The sequence below is a fragment of the Phoxinus phoxinus genome, assembly GCF_949152265.1.
Source record: "Phoxinus phoxinus genome assembly, chromosome: 25".
Classification (NCBI taxonomy): domain Eukaryota; kingdom Metazoa; phylum Chordata; class Actinopteri; order Cypriniformes; family Leuciscidae; genus Phoxinus; species Phoxinus phoxinus.
In genome coordinates, this window is record NC_136900.1 from 25,799,170 (window position 1) to 25,823,700 (window position 24,531).

Here is a 24,531-nt window from a genome sequence, read left to right on the forward strand (position 1 = left end):
CACTCACACACTCACTCACTCACACACTCACTCACTCAATCACTCACCCTCACTCACTCACACACTCACCCTCACTCACTCACACACTCACTCACTCACACACTCAATCACTCACCCTCACTCACTCAATCACTCACCCTCACTCACTCACACACTCACTCACTCACACACTCACTCAATCACTCACTCACTCACTCACACACTCACACACTCACACACTCACTCACCCTCACTCACACACTCACCCACTCACACACTCACTCACCCTCACTCACACACTCACTCACTCACACACTCACTCACTCACCCTCACTCACTCACTCACTCACACACTCACCCTCACTCACACACTCACCCTCACTCACTCACTCACACACTCACTCACTCACCCTCACTCACTCACACACTCACCCTCACTCACACACTCACCCTCACTCACTCACTCACACACTCAATCACTCACTCACACACTCACTCACCCTCACTCACTCACACACACTCAATCACTCACTCACACACACACTCACTCACTCACACACACTCAATCACTCACTCACACACACTCACTCACTCACACACACTCAATCACTCACTCACTCACCCTCACTCACTCACACACACTCAATCACTCACTCACACACACACTCACTCACTCACACACTCACTCACTCACTCACACACTCACACACTCACTCACACTCACTCAATCACTCACACACACACTCACTCACTCACACACTCACTCACTCACACACTCACTCAATCACTCACACACACACACACTCACTCACTCACACACTCACTCACTCACTCACTCACACACTCACACACACACTCACTCACACACTCACACACTCACTCACTCACTCACACTCACACACACACTCACTCACTCAATCACTCACACACTCACTCACACACTCACACACTCACTCACTCACTCACACACACTCACACACACACTCACACACACACTCACACACTCACACACTCACTCACGCACTCACTCACGCACTCACTCACTCACTCACTCACACACAATCACTTACTAACACACACTCACTCACTCACTCACTCACTCACACACACACACACACTCACTCACTCACACACACACACACACACACACACACACACACACACACTCACTAACACACACTCAGTCACTCACACACTCACACTCACACAGCAGGACCATCACACAAACACTCACACACACACACACACACACACACACACTCACTCACTCACACACACTCATTCTCACACACTCTCACACACACTCACTCACTAACACACACACACACAGCAGGACCATCACACACACGACTCATTTGAACAGTTTGGGTTCTCTACCTGAGCCGTTCTGTCCGTCTCTTCTTTGACCTCAGATGTAGAGCCGACCCCTGTGACCTCTGTGACCCCTGTGACCCCTGAGACCCCTGTGACCCCGGCAGCCGGAGTCCCTGAGCGTGTGGATGTGGTCTCCAGGCTCCTGGAGCGCCTCTTCTCCTCGGGACTGGTTCTGCTGTGGTGACGGGCTCTCCCGGGTCGAGGGGATCCGCTGGGGTTCTGCTCCTGAGGGACACACACCCGGCTGATGATGTGGGATGGCCGGCAGGGAACACTCTCCACCACCGGCCCCGGGAATCCTGCTCCCGGCCCCGGGACCCGGGCTCTCTTCACCACCACGGGTGAGTTCGGGCCGCTGGACCAGCCGAGGGTCTCCGGGCTCCTCTGGTTCTGCTGAGCCCACGGGTGCCGGAAGGATCTCAGGGATCTGGAATGATCCGGTGGAGTTTGAGTGCTGGAAGCCCCGCCGCTCATAGTGGACACACACTCCTGCTGCCACACACTCCTGGACACACACTCCTGCTGCCGCGGCTCCATCGGGAACACGTCCGGATAGTCCGGAGAGTCCGGGTTCCTCTGGGTGTTCAGAACCACACACGGCCGACCGGAGACTCCCTGCACCCGCACCCTCAGCCCGAACCAGCCCGAGTCTCCATCAGCCTGAGCAGAGCGTCTGAGGGACTCCATCTGCACACACACACACACACACACACACACACACACACACACACACAATCGGGAACACCTGGTTGCGCAATTAGGAAATCCTACGAAGACTACATGGTGCGTCATTCACATTGGGACACAGCTAGTGTGTCTGCTTCCCGAGATAAACCATTTAGTGCTTTGTACGTAATCAGCAATATTTTAAAATGTATACGATGTTTAATAGGCAGCCAATGCAGTGTTGACAGAACGGGGCTAATATGGTCATACTTCCTGGTTCTGGTAAGAACTCGAGCTGCTGCGTTTTGGACCAGCTGTAGTTTGTTTATTAAGCGTGCAGGGCAACCACCCAGTAGAGCATTACAATAATCTAGCCTTGAGCTCATGAACACATCAACTAATTGTTCCGCATTTGTCATTGAGAGGGACGTAATTTAGATATATTTCTAAGATGGAAGAAAGCGGTTTTACAGATACTAGACACGTGACTTTTAAATGAAAGATTGGTATCAAAGAGCACACCCACACACACACACACACACGCACACACACACACACACACACACCCAGGTTCCTAACCGACGACGAAGACTTAACAGAGCATCATCAAGTGTTAGACAGTACTCTTGGTTATTACGTGAGGAAGTTTTTTGTCCAATAATTAGAATCTCTGTTTTTTCTGAATTTAGTAGTAGGAAATTACTAGTCATCCAGTTTTTTATATCCGCTATGCATTCCGTTAATTTTGTGAATTGGTAGGTTTCGTTAGGTTTTGAAGAAATATACAGCTGAGTATCGTCGGCATAACAGTGAAAGCTAATTCCATGTTTCCTAATGATATCTCCTAATGGTAGCATATACAGAGTGAACAGCAGCGGTCCTAGTACTGAGCCTTGTGGTACGCCATACTGAACTTGTGATTGATAAGACATCTCTTCATTTACTGCTACAAACTGATAACGGTCAGATACGATTTAATAACATAATGTTCGAGTCTATTTAAAAGGATGCTGTGGTCAATGGTGTCAAATGCAGCACTAAGATCCAGTAACACTAATAGAGAGACACAACCACGATCGGATGATAAGAGCAAATCATGTGTGACTCTAACGAGAGCTGTCTCGGTACTATGGGACGGTCTAAATCCGGACTGGAAATCCTCAGATATCATTTCTTTCAACAAAGGAACACAGTTGTGAGGATACTGCTTTTTCTAATATCTTTGACAGAAATGGCAGATTAGAGATCGGCCTGTAATTGACTAATTCTGTACGATCAAGTTGCGTTTTTTAAATAAAATATTTAATATTAACATAGCTAGCTTAAAGGTTTTCGGTGCGTATCCTAGAGACAAAGATGAATTACTGATATTAAGAAGAGGATCTATGACATCAGGAAGCATCTCTTTCAGCAGCTTAGTCGGTATAGGGTCTAACATACACGTTGTGGACACACACACACCATCAATGAGCTCTCAGTACAGACTGAACAACAGACTCACTCTGACATCAGCAGCAGGAACAATAGAGTTTACAGCAGAGACAGCAGGGAGAGCGATGACGACACACACACACACACACACACACACACACACAGGACCCTCAGCTGATCTCAGGTTTTAATATCCTTGTGGGGATATGTAAAATCAATGGTCAATGTAATATAAACCTGTACACACATACACACGCACAATAACTGTTAATCTGTCATAAAATTCATACGGAGGCCCTAAGGGAACATGGGGATGCGAAATGTATTTCGGTGATTTTGCGCGCTGTCACTAAACTTCACAGTTCTCCGCGAGCGCGCGCAGTGTGTGTGGGACGCAAACACATTTCAATATTTCTCCATCACCATGTCCGCATATTCAGAACCTTTACATTCAATACATGATTTTTAAATCAACACATCTATCACTCTTTCTGATAAAGGTGATCGAATAAGACTAACAATGTAGTATCGCTTCATCGGATTGAGAACATTCCTCTTCCTGTATAATTAATCACAGCATTTCTGATATTTCTATGATAAAGGTTTGTTAAAATGGTCAGTTTACACTGATAACATCAGTTCCTGTAAAGGCAATAAATAACGGTAACGGATTAAAGTGAGAAGAACAGGATCTTACCGCTGCAACTTCAGCTTCACACACACACACACACACACACACGCACACACACTTCAGCTCAGAGACTCAGCGATCGGAGCGGCGGGATCTGATTGGACAGGAGTCGCGAGGGCCCCGCCCCTGAGCCTCTGGGGCCCCGCCCACACCCTGGACAGATTACTTTAATTAAGGACAGTTTTCTCTTCAGCCCAGAAACAGTTTTTAAAATATGAATATGATACTTTGCCAATAACTGGGATTCCTTTCTTTTGAAAACAGTCAGACACCAGAGTCTATATGAAATAAACTTTATTTTAAAACTTTATTCCGTCACACTGACACAGCGTTTTCATTAATGAAAAAGCTTTTTGAAAATGCTCTCTCTCTCAAAAATAAATAAATAAATATATATATAAACTAAATGAATAACTTTTTTAACAACAGAAATGAACCAACACTGAAGCTGGACTGTGACGCTATTCTCCTCTGGAAACACATGTGTGCACTATCGTCCTCTCTCTCTGTGAAGCGGCTCTGACACACACTCTCTCTCTAACACACACACACACACACACACACACACACACACACACACACACACACACACACACACACACACACATACACACAGACATTACTGAGGGTAACTGTGGTGGACAGTAGGGAAACACACTGAGGTCAGACACACACACACACACACACACACACACACACGTTCACCTGCTGTCTCTCAGGCTGTTGCACACACACACGTATCTGGCAGCCAGTGCTGCGGTGTGTCCCACTCCTAATATGATCTTGACCTGTTCTACTTCAGTCATGGCTGTAAAGTTCTGTATTGTGTGAGTGAGTTTGCTGAAGTAGAGGTCTCTGACTGAACTGTATTTGTGACAGTGAAGGAGGAAGTGTGTCTCAGTCTCGATCTCTCCTGTCCTACACTGAACACACACTCTCTGCTCTCGGGGTAACCAGCTCTTTCTGTGTCTGCCGGTCTCGATGGCGAGACTGTGTTCACTCAGCCTGTACACACACACACACACACACACACACACACACACTCAGCCTGTACACACACACACACACACACACACACACACTCAGCCTGTACACACACACACACACACACACACACACTCAGCCTGTACACACACACACACACACACACACACACACACACACACTCACACACACACACACACACACACACACACACACACACACACACACTCACACACACACACACACACACACACACACACACACTCACACACACACACACACACACACACACACACACACACACACACACACACACTCAGCCTGTACACACACACACACACACTCAGCCTGTACACACACACACACACACACACACACACACACACACACACACTCACACACACACACACACACACACACACACACACACACACACACACACTCACACACACACACACTCACACACACACACACACTCACACACACACACACACACACACACACACACACACACACACACACACACTCACACACACACACACTCACTCAGCCTGTACACACACTCAGCCTGTACACACACACACACACACACACACACACACACACACACACTCACACACACACACACACTCAGCCTGTACACACACACACTCACACACACACACACACACACACACACACACTCACACACACACACACACACACACACACACACACACACACACACACTCAGCCTGTACACACACACACACACACACACACACACACACACACACACTCAGCCTGTACACACACACACACACACACACACACACACACACACACACACACTCAGCCTGTACACACACACACACACACACACACACTCAGCCTGTACACACACACACACACACACACACACACACTCAGCCTGTACACACACACACACACACACACACACACACACTCAGCCTGTACACACACACACACACACACACACACACACACACACACACACACACACACACACACACACACACACACACACACACACACTCAGCCTGTACACACACACACACACACACACACACACTCAGCCTGTACACACACACACACACACACACACACACTCAGCCTGTACACACACACACACACACACACACACACACACACACACACACACACACACACACTCAGCCTGTACACACACACACACACACACACACACACACACACACACTCAGCCTGTACACACACACACACACACACACACACACACACACACACTCAGCCTGTACACACACACACACACACACACACACACACACACTCAGCCTGTACACACACACACACACACACACACACACTCAGCCTGTACACACACACACACACACACACACACACACACACACTCACACACACACACACACACACACACACACACACACACACACACACACACACTCACACTCAGCCTGTACACACACACACACACACACACACACACACTCAGCCTGTACACACACACACACACACACACACACACACACACTCAGCCTGTACACACACACACACACACACACACACACACACACACACACACACACACACACACACACACACACACACACACACACACACACACACACACACACACACACACACACACACACACACACACACACACTCACACACACACACACACACACACACACACACACACACACACACTCACACACACACACACACACACACACACACACACACACACACACACACACACACACACACACACTCAGCCTGTACTTGCTCAGGATCCGTCTCTGCTTTGTGTCTCTCACACTCTGGAGATATTCTTCCAGTTCATAATTTGATTTCAGAGTTCGATAGAATTGTAATTTACTTTGTGTTTTGGTTTCCTGATCCCAATGTTCCAGATATGTGTGTTTAGATTGTTTGATGATTTGGTTTATTCTGATGTGTGTGAGAGAAGCAGTGCTGGTCTGAGGCTGGTCAGTGTTAGTAGAGTTAGTCGGGTTAGTGAGTCTCAGAACCAGCTGACTGAGGGGACTCTTTTCGGGGTTCAGTTCTTGGGTTTGTAGTGCTTTAAAATGCAGCGATTCTGTGGGACTTGATTTGAGATGATCCAGAATTTGAGGGATCTTTTTTGCATATTACAGTTTTTTTCGATTGCTAAACGACAGTGAGCACAACTGGAGCTACATGTGCAAAACTCTAACTACAGTCTGCACAGCAGCAGTCACCTGAGCTAAACAGTTCACATCACCTGCAAAACTCACTCCAAGCAACACAACTCTTAACACACGGCTCAAAACAGGCTCAGTGCAGCCAAACACTACACAACCCTCACTGAGATAACACACACTGTCACTCAGAACACACTGAGAGTAAAACACTGCACAACCCTCACTGAGATAACACACACTGTCACTCGAACACACTGAGAGTAAAACACTACACAACCCTCACTGAGATAACACACACTGTCACTCAGAACACACTGAGAGTAAAACACTACACAACCCTCACTGAGATAACACACACTGTCACTCGAACACACTGAGAGTAAAACACTACACAACCCTCACTGAGATAACACACACTGTCACTCAAACACACTGAGAGTAAAACACTACACAACCCTCACTGAGATAACACACACTGTCACTCAAACACACTGAGAGTAAAACACTACACAACCCTCACTGAGATAACACACACTGTCACTCAGAACACACTGAGAGTAAGACACTACACAACCCTCACTGAGATAACACACACTGTCACTCGAACACACTGAGAGTAAAACACTACACAACCCTCACTGAGATAACACACACTGTCACTCAGAACACACTGAGAGTAAAACACTACACAACTCTCACTGAGATAACACACACTGTCACTCGAACACACTGAGAGTAACACACTACACAACCCTCACTGAGATAACACACACTGTCACTCAGAACACACTGAGAGTAAAACACTACACAACCCTCACTGAGATAACACACACTGTCACTCAAACACACTGAGAGTAAAAACACTACACAACCCTCACTGAGATAACACACACTGTCACTCAGAACACACTGAGAGTAAAACACTACACAACCCTCACTGAGATAACACACACTGTCACTCAGAACACACTGAGAGTAAGACACTACACAACCCTCACTGAGATAACACACACTGTCACTCAGAACACACTGAGAGTAAAAACACTACACAACCCTCACTGAGATAACACACACTGTCACTCAGAACACACTGAGAGTAAGACACTACACAACCCTCACTGAGATAACACACACTGTCACTCAGAACACACTGAGAGTAAAAACACTACACAACCCTCACTGAGATAACACACACTGTCACTCAGAACACACTGAGAGTAAGACACTACACAACCCTCACTGAGATAACACACACTGTCACTCAAACACACTGAGAGTAAAACACTACACAACCCTCACTGAGATAACACACACTGTCTCAGAACACACTGAGAGTAAAAACACTACACAACCCTCACTGAGATAACACACACTGTCACTCAGAACACACTGAGAGTAAGACACTACACAACCCTCACTGAGATAACACACACTGTCACTCAGAACACACTGAGAGTAAAAACACTACACAACCCTCACTGAGATAACACACACTGTCACTCAGAACACACTGAGAGTAAAACACTACACAACCCTCACCGAGATAACACACACTGTCACTCAGAACACACTGAGAGTAAGACACTACACAACCCTCACTGAGATAACACACACTGTCACTCAGAACACACTGAGAGTAAGACACTACACAACCCTCACTGAGATAACACACACTGTCACTCAGAACACACTGAGAGTAAGACACTACACAACCCTCACCGAGATAACACACACTGTCACTCAGAACACACTGAGAGTAAAACACTACACAACCCTCACTGAGATAACACACACTGTCACTCAGAACACACTGAGAGTAAGACACTACACAACCCTCACTGAGATAACACACACTGTCACTCAGAACACACTGAGAGTAAAAACACTACACAACCCTCACTGAGATAACACACACTGTCACTCAGAACACACTGAGAGTAAGACACTACACAGCCCTCACTGAGATAACACACACTGTCACTCGAACACACTGAGAGTAAAACACTACACAACCCTCACTGAGATAACACACACTGTCACTCAAACACACTGAGAGTAAAACACTACACAACCCTCACTGAGATAACACACACTGTCACTCAGAACACACTGAGAGTAAAACACTACACAACCCTCACTGAGATAACACACACTGTCACTCAAACACACTGAGAGTAAAACACTACACAACCCTCACTGAGATAACACACACTGTCACTCAGAACACACTGAGAGTAAGACACTACACAACCCTCACTGAGATAACACACACTGTCACTCGAACACACTGAGAGTAAAACACTACACAACCCTCACTGAGATAACACACACTGTCACTCGAACACACTGAGAGTGAAACACTACACAACCCTCACTGAGATAACACACACTGTCACTCAGAACACACTGAGAGTGAAACACTACACAACCCTCACTGAGATAACACACACTGTCACTCGAACACACTGAGAGTAAAACACTACACAACCCTCACTGAGATAACACACACTGTCACTCGAACACACTGAGAGTAAAACACTACACAACCCTCACTGAGATAACACACACTGTCACTCGAACACACTGAGAGTAAGACACTACACAACCCTCACTGAGATAACACACACTGTCACTCGAACACACTGAGAGTGAAACACTACACAACCCTCACTGAGATAACACACACTGTCACTCGAACACACTGAGAGTAAAACACTACACAACCCTCACTGAGATAACACACACTGTCACTCAGAACACACTGAGAGTGAAACACTACACAACCCTCACTGAGATAACACACACTGTCACTCGAACACACTGAGAGTAAAACACTACACAACCCTCACTGAGATAACACACACTGTCACTCGAACACACTGAGAGTAAAACACTACACAACCCTCACTGAGATAACACACACTGTCACTCAGAACACACTGAGAGTAAAACACTACACAACCCTCACTGAGATAACACACACTGTCACTCAGAACACACTGAGAGTAAAACACTACACAACCCTCACTGAGATAACACACACTGTCACTCGAACACACTGAGAGTGAAACACTACACAACCCTCACTGAGATAACACACACTGTCACTCGAACACACTGAGAGTAAGACACTACACAACCCTCACTGAGATAACACACACTGTCACTCGAACACACTGAGAGTGAAACACTACACAACCCTCACTGAGATAACACACACTGTCACTCGAACACACTGAGAGTAAAACACTACACAACCCTCACTGAGATAACACACACTGTCACTCAGAACACACTGAGAGTGAAACACTACACAACCCTCACTGAGATAACACACACTGTCACTCGAACACACTGAGAGTAAAACACTACACAACCCTCACTGAGATAACACACACTGTCACTCAGAACACACTGAGAGTAAAACACTACACAACCCTCACTGAGATAACACACACTGTCACTCAGAACACACTGAGAGTAAAACACTACACAACCCTCACTGAGATAACACACACTGTCACTCAAACACACTGAGAGTAAAACACTACACAACCCTCACTGAGATAACACACACTGTCACTCGAACACACTGAGAGTAAAAACACTACACAACCCTCACTGAGATAACACACACTGTCACTCAGAACACACTGAGAGTAAAACACTACACAACCCTCACTGAGATAACACACACTGTCACTCAAACACACTGAGAGTAAAACACTACACAACCCCACAGCCCTCACTGAGATAACACACACTGTCACTCGAACACACTGAGAGTAAAAACACTACACAACCCTCACTGAGATAACACACACTGTCACTCGAACACACTGAGAGTAAAAACACTACACAACCCTCACTGAGATAACACACACTGTCACTCGAACACACTGAGAGTAAAACACTACACAACCCTCACTGAGATAACACACACTGTCACTCAGAACACACTGAGAGTAAAACACTACACAACTCTCACTGAGATAACACACACTGTCACTCAGAACACACTGAGAGTAAAAACACTACACAACCCTCACTGAGATAACACACACTGTCACTCAGAACACACTGAGAGTAAAACACTACACAACCCTCACTGAGATAACACACACTGTCACTCAGAACACACTGAGAGTAAAACACTACACAACCCTCACTGAGATAACACACACTGTCACTCAGAACACACTGAGAGTAAAACACTACACAACCCTCACTGAGATAACACACACTGTCACTCAGAACACACTGAGAGTAAAACACTACACAACCCTCACTGAGATAACACACACTGTCACTCAAACACACTGAGAGTAAAACACTACACAACCCTCACTGAGATAACACACACTGTCACTCAGAACACACTGAGAGTAAAACACTACACAACCCTCACTGAGATAACACACACTGTCACTCAGAACACACTGAGAGTAAAACACTACACAACTCTCACTGAGATAACACACACTGTCACTCAGAACACACTGAGAGTAAGACACTACACAACCCTCACTGAGATAACACACACTGTCACTCAAACACACTGAGAGTAAGACACTACACAACCCTCACTGAGATAACACACACTGTCACTCAGAACACACTGAGAGTAAGACACTACACAACCCTCACTGAGATAACACACACTGTCACTCAGAACACACTGAGAGTAAGACACTACACAACCCTCACTGAGATAACACACACTGTCACTCAGAACACACTGAGAGTAAAACACTACACAACCCTCACTGAGATAACACACACTGTCACTCAGAACACACTGAGAGTAAGACACTACACAACCCTCACTGAGATAACACACACTGTCACTCGAACACACTGAGAGTAAAAACACTACACAACCCTCACTGAGATAACACACACTGTCACTCGAACACACTGAGAGTAAAAACACTACACAACCCTCACTGAGATAACACACACTGTCACTCGAACACACTGAGAGTAAAACACTACACAACCCTCACTGAGATAACACACACTGTCACTCAAACACACTGAGAGTAAAACACTACACAACTCTCACTGAGATAACACACACTGTCACTCAGAACACACTGAGAGTAAAACACTACACAACCCTCACTGAGATAACACACACTGTCACTCAGAACACACTGAGAGTAAAACACTACACAACCCTCACTGAGATAACACACACTGTCACTCAGAACACACTGAGAGTAAAACACTACACAACCCTCACTGAGATAACACACACTGTCACTCAGAACACACTGAGAGTAAAACACTACACAACTCTCACTGAGATAACACACACTGTCACTCAGAACACACTGAGAGTAAAACACTACACAACCCTCACTGAGATAACACACACTGTCACTCAGAACACACTGAGAGTAAAACACTACACAACCCTCACTGAGATAACACACACTGTCACTCAAACACACTGAGAGTAAAACACTACACAACCCTCACTGAGATAACACACACTGTCACTCAGAACACACTGAGAGTAAAACACTACACAACCCTCACTGAGATAACACACACTGTCACTCAGAACACACTGAGAGTAAAACACTACACAACTCTCACTGAGATAACACACACTGTCACTCAGAACACACTGAGAGTAAGACACTACACAACCCTCACTGAGATAACACACACTGTCACTCAAACACACTGAGAGTAAGACACTACACAACCCTCACTGAGATAACACACACTGTCACTCAAACACACTGAGAGTAAGACACTACACAACCCTCACTGAGATAACACACACTGTCACTCAGAACACACTGAGAGTAAGACACTACACAACCCTCACTGAGATAACACACACTGTCACTCAGAACACACTGAGAGTAAAACACTACACAACCCTCACTGAGATAACACACACTGTCACTCAGAACACACTGAGAGTAAGACACTACACAACCCTCACTGAGATAACACACACTGTCACTCAGAACACACTGAGAGTAAGACACTACACAACCCTCACTGAGATAACACACACTGTCACTCAAACACACTGAGAGTAAAACACTACACAACCCTCACTGAGATAACACACACTGTCACTCAAACACACTGAGAGTAAAACACTACACAACCCTCACTGAGATAACACACACTGTCACTCAAACACACTGAGAGTAAAACACTACACAACCCTCACTGAGATAACACACACTGTCACTCAGAACACACTGAGAGTAACACACTACACAACCCTCACTGAGATAACACACACTGTCACTCAAACACACTGAGAGTAAAACACTACACAACCCTCACTGAGATAACACACACTGTCACTCAGAACACACTGAGAGTGAAACACTACACAACCCTCACTGAGATAACACACACTGTCACTCGAACACACTGAGAGTAAAACACTACACAACCCTCACTGAGATAACACACACTGTCACTCGAACACACTGAGAGTGAAACACTACACAACCCTCACTGAGATAACACACACTGTCACTCGAACACACTGAGAGTAAAACACTACACAACCCTCACTGAGATAACACACACTGTCACTCGAACACACTGAGAGTAAGACACTACACAACCCTCACTGAGATAACACACACTGTCACTCGAACACACTGAGAGTGAAACACTACACAACCCTCACTGAGATAACACACACTGTCACTCGAACACACTGAGAGTAAAACACTACACAACCCTCACTGAGATAACACACACTGTCACTCAGAACACACTGAGAGTGAAACACTACACAACCCTCACTGAGATAACACACACTGTCACTCGAACACACTGAGAGTAAAACACTACACAACCCTCACTGAGATAACACACACTGTCACTCGAACACACTGAGAGTAAAACACTACACAACCCTCACTGAGATAACACACACTGTCACTCAGAACACACTGAGAGTAAAACACTACACAACCCTCACTGAGATAACACACACTGTCACTCAGAACACACTGAGAGTAAAACACTACACAACCCTCACTGAGATAACACACACTGTCACTCGAACACACTGAGAGTAAAACACTACACAACCCTCACTGAGATAACACACACTGTCACTCAGAACACACTGAGAGTAAAACACTACACAACCCTCACTGAGATAACACACACTGTCACTCGAACACACTGAGAGTAAAACACTACACAGCCCTCACTGAGATAACACACACTGTCACTCAGAACACACTGAGAGTAAGACACTACACAGCCCTCACTGAGATAACACACACTGTCACTCGAACACACTGAGAGTAAAACACTACACAGCCCTCACTGAGATAACACACACTGTCACTCAGAACACACTGAGAGTAAAACACTACACAACCCTCACTGAGATAACACACACTGTCACTCGAACACACTGAGAGTAAGACACTACACAACCCTCACTGAGATAACACACACTGTCACTCAAACACACTGAGAGTAAAACACTACACAACCCTCACTGAGATAACACACACTGTCACTCAGAACACACTGAGAGTAACACACTGCACAACCCTCACAGAGATAACACACACTGTCACTCAAACACACTGAGAGTAAAACACTACACAACCCTCACAGAGATAACACACACTGTCACTCAAACACACTGAGAGTAACACACTGCACAACCCTCACTGAGATAACACACACTGTCACTCAGAACACACTGGGAGTAAAACACTACACAACCCTCACTGAGATAACACACACTGTCACTCAGAACACACTGAGAGTAAAACACTACACAACCCTCACTGAGATAACACACACTGTCACTCAGAACACACTGAGAGTAAAACACTACACAACCCTCACTGAGATAACACACACTGTCACTCAGAACACACTGAGAGTAAAACACTACACAACCCTCACTGAGATAACACACACTGTCACTCAGAACACACTGAGAGTAAAACACTACACAACCCTCACTGAGATAACACACACTGTCACTCAGAACACACTGAGAGTAACACACTGCACAACCCTCACAGAGATAACACACACTGTCACTCAGAACACACTGAGAGTAACACACTGCACAACCCTCACAGAGATAACACACACTGTCACTCAGAACACACTGAGAGTAACACACTGCACAACCCTCACTGAGATAACACACACTGTCACTCAAACACACTGAGAGTAATACACTACACAACCCTCACTGAGATAACACACACTGTCACTCAGAACACACTGAGAGTAAAACACTGCACAACCCTCACTGAGATAACACACACTGTCACTCAGAACACACTGAGAGTAAAACACTGCACAACCCTCACTGAGATAACACACACTGTCACTCAGAACACACTGAGAGTAAAACACTGCACAACCCTCACTGAGATAACACACACTGTCACTCAGAACACACTGAGAGTAACACACTGCACAACCCTCACTGAGATAACACACACTGTCACTCAAACACACTGAGAGTAAAACACTGCACAACCCTCACTGAGATAACACACACTGTCACTCAAACACACTGAGAGTAAGACACTACACAACCCTCACAGAGATAACACACACTGTCACTCAAACACACTGAGAGTAACACACTGCACAACCCTCACTGAGATAACACACACTGTCACTCAGAACACACTGAGAGTAACACACTGCACAACCCTCACTGAGATAACACACACTGTCACTCAAACACACTGAGAGTAACACACTGCACAACCCTCACTGAGATAACACACACTGTCACTCAAACACACTGAGAGTAAAACACTACACAACCCTCACAGAGATAACACACACTGTCACTCAAACACACTGAGAGTAACACACTGCACAACCCTCACTGAGATAACACACACTGTCACTCAGAACACACTGAGAGTAACACACTGCACAACCCTCACTGAGATAACACACACTGTCACTCAAACACACTGAGAGTAAAACACTACACAACCCTCACTGAGATAACACACACTGTCACTCAGAACACACTGAGAGTAACACACTGCACAACCCTCACTGAGATAACACACACTGTCACTCGAACACACTGAGAGTAACACACTGCACAACCCTCACTGAGATAACACACACTGTCACTCAAACACACTGAGAGTAAAAACACTACACAACCCTCACCGAGATAACACACACTGTCACTCAGAACACACTGAGAGTAACACACTACACAACCCTCACTGAGATAACACACACTGTCACTCAGAACACACTGAGAGTAAAACACTACACAACCCTCACTGAGATAACACACACTGTCACTCAGAACACACTGAGAGTAACACACTACACAACCCTCACTGAGATAACACACACTGTCACTCAAACACACTGAGAGTAACACACTGCACAACCCTCACTGAGATAACACACACTGTCACTCAAACACACTGAGAGTAAAAACACTACACAACCCTCACCGAGATAACACACACTGTCACTCAGAACACACTGAGAGTAAAACACTACACAACCCTCACTGAGATAACACACACTGTCACTCAGAACACACTGAGAGTAAAACACTACACAACCCTCACTGAGATAACACACACTGTCACTCAGAACACACTGAGAGTAAAACACTACACAACCCTCACTGAGATAACACACACTGTCACTCAGAACACACTGAGAGTAAAAACACTACACAACCCTCACAGAGATAACACACACTGTCACTCAAACACACTGAGAGTAAAACACTACACAACCCTCACAGAGATAACACACACTGTCACTCAAACACACTGAGAGTAAAACACTACACAACCCTCACAGAGATAACACACACTGTCACTCAAACACACTGAGAGTAAAACACTACACAACCCTCACTGAGATAACACACACTGTCACTCAGAACACACTGAGAGTAAAACACTACACAACCCTCACAGAGATAACACACACTGTCACTCAAACACACTGAGAGTAAAACACTACACAACCCTCACAGAGATAACACACACTGTCACTCAAACACACTGAGAGTAACACACTGCACAACCCTCACTGAGATAACACACACTGTCACTCAGAACACACTGAGAGTAAAACACTACACAACCCTCACTGAGATAACACACACTGTCACTCAGAACACACTGAGAGTAAAACACTACACAACCCTCACTGAGATAACACACACTGTCACTCAGAACACACTGAGAGTAAAAACACTACACAACCCTCACTGAGATAACACACACTGTCACTCAGAACACACTGAGAGTAAAACACTACACAACCCTCACTGAGATAACACACACTGTCACTCAGAACACACTGAGAGTAAAACACTACACAACCCTCACTGAGATAACACACACTGTCACTCAGAACACACTGAGAGTAAAACACTACACAACCCTCACTGAGATAACACACACTGTCACTCAGAACACACTGAGAGTAAAACACTACACAACCCTCACTGAGATAACACACACTGTCACTCAGAACACACTGAGAGTAAAACACTACACAACCCTCACTGAGATAACACACACTGTCACTCAGAACACACTGAGAGTAAAACACTACACAACCCTCACCGAGATAACACACACTGTCACTCGAACACACTGAGAGTAAAACACTACACAACCCTCACTGAGATAACACACACTGTCACTCGAACACACTGAGAGTAAAACACTACACAACCCTCACCGAGATAACACACACTGTCACTCAGAACACACTGAGAGTAAAACACTACACAACCCTCACTGAGATAACACACACTGTCACTCAGAACACACTGAGAGTAAAACACTACACAACCCTCACTGAGATAACACACACTGTCACTCGAACACACTGAGAGTAAAACACTACACAACCCTCACTGAGATAACACACACTGTCACTCAGAACACACTGAGAGTAAGACACTACACAACCCTCACTGAGATAACACACACTGTCACTCAGAACACACTGAGAGTAAGACACTACACAACCCTCACTGAGATAACACACACTGTCACTCAGAACACACTGAGAGTAAAAACACTACACAACCCTCACTGAGATAACACACACTGTCACTCAGAACACACTGAGAGTAAAACACTACACAACCCTCACCGAGATAACACACACTGTCACTCAGAACACACTGAGAGTAAGACACTACACAACCCTCACTGAGATAACACACACTGTCACTCAGAACACACTGAGAGTAAGACACTACACAACCCTCACTGAGATAACACACACTGTCACTCAGAACACACTGAGAGTAAAAACACTACACAACCCTCACTGAGATAACACACACTGTCACTCAGAACACACTGAGAGTAAGACACTACACAACCCTCACCGAGATAACACACACTGTCACTCAGAACACACTGAGAGTAAGACACTACACAACCCTCACTGAGATAACACACACTGTCACTCAGAACACACTGAGAGTAAAAACACTACACAACCCTCACTGAGATAACACACACTGTCACTCAGAACACACTGAGAGTAAGACACTACACAGCCCTCACTGAGATAACACACACTGTCACTCGAACACACTGAGAGTAAAACACTACACAACCCTCACTGAGATAACACACACTGTCACTCAAACACACTGAGAGTAAAAACACTACACAACCCTCACTGAGATAACACACACTGTCACTCAGAACACACTGAGAGTAAAACACTACACAACCCTCACTGAGATAACACACACTGTCACTCAAACACACTGAGAGTAAAACACTACACAACCCTCACTGAGATAACACACACTGTCACTCAGAACACACTGAGAGTAAGACACTACACAACCCTCACTGAGATAACACACACTGTCACTCGAACACACTGAGAGTAAAACACTACACAACCCTCACTGAGATAACACACACTGTCACTCAGAACACACTGAGAGTAAAACACTACACAACCCTCACTGAGATAACACACACTGTCACTCAGAACACACTGAGAGTAAAACACTACACAACCCTCACTGAGATAACACACACTGTCACTCGAACACACTGAGAGTAAAACACTACACAACCCTCACTGAGATAACACACACTGTCACTCGAACACACTGAGAGTAAAACACTACACAGCCCTCACTGAGATAACACACACTGTCACTCGAACACACTGAGAGTAAAACACTACACAACCCTCACTGAGATAACACACACTGTCACTCAAACACACTGAGAGTAAAAACACTACACAACCCTCACTGAGATAACACACACTGTCACTCAGAACACACTGAGAGTAAAACACTACACAACCCTCACTGAGATAACACACACTGTCACTCAAACACACTGAGAGTAAGACACTACACAACCCTCACTGAGATAACACACACTGTCACTCGAACACACTGAGAGTGAAACACTACACAACCCTCACTGAGATAACACACACTGTCACTCAGAACACACTGAGAGTGAAACACTACACAACCCTCACTGAGATAAGACACACTGTCACTCGAACACACTGAGAGTAAAACACTACACAACCCTCACTGAGATAACACACACTGTCACTCGAACACACTGAGAGTAAAACACTACACAACCCTCACTGAGATAACACACACTGTCACTCGAACACACTGAGAGTGAAACACTACACAACCCTCACTGAGATAACACACACTGTCACTCGAACACACTGAGAGTAAAACACTACACAACCCTCACTGAGATAACACACACTGTCACTCAGAACACACTGAGAGTGAAACACTACACAACCCTCACTGAGATAACACACACTGTCACTCGAACACACTGAGAGTAAAACACTACACAACCCTCACTGAGATAACACACACTGTCACTCGAACACACTGAGAGTAAGACACTACACAACCCTCACTGAGATAACACACACTGTCACTCAAACACACTGAGAGTAACACACTACACAACCCTCACTGAGATAACACACACTGTCACTCAGAACACACTGAGAGTAAAACACTACACAACCCTCACTGAGATAACACACACTGTCACTCAGAACACACTGAGAGTAAAACACTACACAACCCTCACTGAGATAACACACACTGTCACTCAGAACACACTGAGAGTAAAACACTACACAACCCTCACTGAGATAACACACACTGTCACTCGAACACACTGAGAGTAAAACACTACACAACCCTCACTGAGATAACACACACTGTCACTCAAACACACTGAGAGTAAAACACTACACAACCCTCACTGAGATAACACACACTGTCACTCGAACACACTGAGAGTAAAAACACTACACAACCCTCACTGAGATAACACACACTGTCACTCAAACACACTGAGAGTAAAACACTACACAACCCCACAGCCCTCACTGAGATAACACACACTGTCACTCGAACACACTGAGAGTAAAAACACTACACAACCCTCACTGAGATAACACACACTGTCACTCGAACACACTGAGAGTAAAACACTACACAACCCTCACTGAGATAACACACACTGTCACTCGAACACACTGAGAGTAAAACACTACACAACCCTCACTGAGATAACACACACTGTCACTCAAACACACTGAGAGTAAAACACTACACAACCCCACAGCCCTCACTGAGATAACACACACTGTCACTCGAACACACTGAGAGTAAAAACACTACACAACCCTCACTGAGATAACACACACTGTCACTCGAACACACTGAGAGTAAAAACACTACACAACCCTCACTGAGATAACACACACTGTCACTCGAACACACTGAGAGTAAAACACTACACAACCCTCACTGAGATAACACACACTGTCACTCAGAACACACTGAGAGTAAAACACTACACAACTCTCACTGAGATAACACACACTGTCACTCAGAACACACTGAGAGTAAAAACACTACACAACCCTCACTGAGATAACACACACTGTCACTCAGAACACACTGAGAGTAAAACACTACACAACCCTCACTGAGATAACACACACTGTCACTCAGAACACACTGAGAGTAAAACACTACACAACTCTCACTGAGATAACACACACTGTCACTCAGAACACACTGAGAGTAAAACACTACACAACCCTCACTGAGATAACACACACTGTCACTCAGAACACACTGAGAGTAAAACACTACACAACCCTCACTGAGATAACACACACTGTCACTCAAACACACTGAGAGTAACACACTGCACAACCCTCACTGAGATAACACACACTGTCACTCAGAACACACTGAGAGTAACACACTGCACAACCCTCACAGAGATAACACACACTGTCACTCAGAACACACTGAGAGTAACACACTGCACAACCCTCACTGAGATAACACACACTGTCACTCAGAACACACTGAGAGTAACACACTGCACAACCCTCACCGAGATAACACACACTGTCACTCAGAACACACTGAGAGTAACACACTGCACAACCCTCACTGAGATAACACACACTGTCACTCAGAACACACTGAGAGTAACACACTGCACAACCCTCACTGAGATAACACACACTGTCACTCAGAACACACTGAGAGTAACACACTGCACAACCCTCACCGAGATAACACACACTGTCACTCAGAACACACTGAGAGTAACACACTACACAACCCTCACTGAGATAACACACACTGTCACTCAGAACACACTGAGAGTAAAACACTACACAACCCTCACTGAGATAACACACACTGTCACTCAAACACACTGAGAGTAAAACACTACACAACCCTCACTGAGATAACACACACTGTCACTCAGAACACACTGAGAGTAAAACACTACACAACCCTCACTGAGATAACACGCACTGTCACTCAGAACACACTGAGAGTAAGACACTACACAACCCTCACTGAGATAACACACACTGTCACTCAAACACACTGAGAGTAAAACACTACACAACCCTCACTGAGATAACACACACTGTCACTCAAACACACTGAGAGTAAAACACTACACAACCCTCACTGAGATAACACACACTGTCACTCAAACACACTGAGAGTAAGACACTACACAACCCTCACTGAGATAACACACACTGTCACTCAGAACACACTGAGAGTAAGACACTACACAACCCTCACTGAGATAACACACACTGTCACTCAGAACACACTGAGAGTAAAACACTACACAACCCTCACTGAGATAACACACACTGTCACTCAGAACACACTGAGAGTAAGACACTACACAACCCTCACTGAGATAACACACACTGTCACTCGAACACACTGAGAGTAAAAACACTACACAACCCTCACTGAGATAACACACACTGTCACTCGAACACACTGAGAGTAAAAACACTACACAACCCTCACTGAGATAACACACACTGTCACTCGAACACACTGAGAGTAAAACACTACACAACCCTCACTGAGATAACACACACTGTCACTCAGAACACACTGAGAGTAAGACACTACACAACCCTCACTGAGATAACACACACTGTCACTCAGAACACACTGAGAGTAAAACACTACACAACTCTCACTGAGATAACACACACTGTCACTCAGAACACACTGAGAGTAAAACACTACACAACCCTCACTGAGATAACACACACTGTCACTCAGAACACACTGAGAGTAAAACACTACACAACTCTCACTGAGATAACACACACTGTCACTCAGAACACACTGAGAGTAAGACACTACACAACCCTCACTGAGATAACACACACTGTCACTCAGAACACACTGAGAGTAAGACACTACACAACCCTCACTGAGATAACACACACTGTCACTCAAACACACTGAGAGTAAAACACTACACAACCCTCACTGAGATAACACACACTGTCACTCAAACACACTGAGAGTAAAACACTACACAACCCTCACTGAGATAACACACACTGTCACTCAAACACACTGAGAGTAAAACACTACACAACCCTCACTGAGATAACACACACTGTCACTCAGAACACACTGAGAGTAACACACTACACAACCCTCACTGAGATAACACACACTGTCACTCAAACACACTGAGAGTAAAACACTACACAACCCTCACTGAGATAACACACACTGTCACTCAGAACACACTGAGAGTAAAACACTACACAACCCTCACTGAGATAACACACACTGTCACTCGAACACACTGAGAGTAAGACACTACACAACCCTCACTGAGATAACACACACTGTCACTCGAACACACTGAGAGTGAAACACTACACAACCCTCACTGAGATAACACACACTGTCACTCGAACACACTGAGAGTAAAACACTACACAACCCTCACTGAGATAACACACACTGTCACTCAGAACACACTGAGAGTGAAACACTACACAACCCTCACTGAGATAACACACACTGTCACTCGAACACACTGAGAGTAAAACACTACACAACCCTCACTGAGATAACACACACTGTCACTCGAACACACTGAGAGTAAAACACTACACAACCCTCACTGAGATAACACACACTGTCACTCAGAACACACTGAGAGTAAAACACTACACAACCCTCACTGAGATAACACACACTGTCACTCAGAACACACTGAGAGTAAAACACTACACAACCCTCACTGAGATAACACACACTGTCACTCGAACACACTGAGAGTAAAACACTACACAACCCTCACTGAGATAACACACACTGTCACTCAGAACACACTGAGAGTAAAACACTACGCAACCCTCACTGAGATAACACACACTGTCACTCGAACACACTGAGAGTAAAACACTACACAGCCCTCACTGAGATAACACACACTGTCACTCAGAACACACTGAGAGTAAAACACTACACAGCCCTCACTGAGATAACACACACTGTCACTCAGAACACACTGAGAGTAAAACACTACACAACCCTCACTGAGATAACACACACTGTCACTCGAACACACTGAGAGTAAGACACTACACAACCCTCACTGAGATAACACACACTGTCACTCAAACACACTGAGAGTAAAACACTACACAACCCTCACTGAGATAACACACACTGTCACTCAGAACACACTGAGAGTAACACACTGCACAACCCTCACAGAGATAACACACACTGTCACTCAAACACACTGAGAGTAAAACACTACACAACCCTCACTGAGATAACACACACTGTCACTCAAACACACTGAG

General features: G+C 45.2%; 1 protein-coding gene across 3 annotated transcripts in view; it reads right to left on the bottom strand.

Annotated features, from left to right (window-relative positions):
- The window catches only part of LOC306993695 (cingulin-like protein 1), a 70,016-nt gene that overhangs the window by 21,596 nt on the left and 23,889 nt on the right, over positions 1–24,531 (bottom strand). The window contains exons 1-2 of one of the 3 annotated variants that reach the window (XM_079603693.1): positions 4,148–4,202; positions 1,357–2,040 (exon numbers count right to left, since the gene is read on the bottom strand). In XM_079603693.1, coding sequence (XP_079459819.1) covers positions 1,357–2,040 — 684 coding nt within the window. In that variant the 5' untranslated portion in view covers positions 4,148–4,202. Of the gene's footprint in view, positions 1–1,356; positions 2,041–3,520; positions 3,741–4,147; positions 4,203–24,531 lie in introns of those variants that run through there. The other 2 variants (XM_079603694.1, XM_079603695.1) reach the window with 2 other exon arrangements.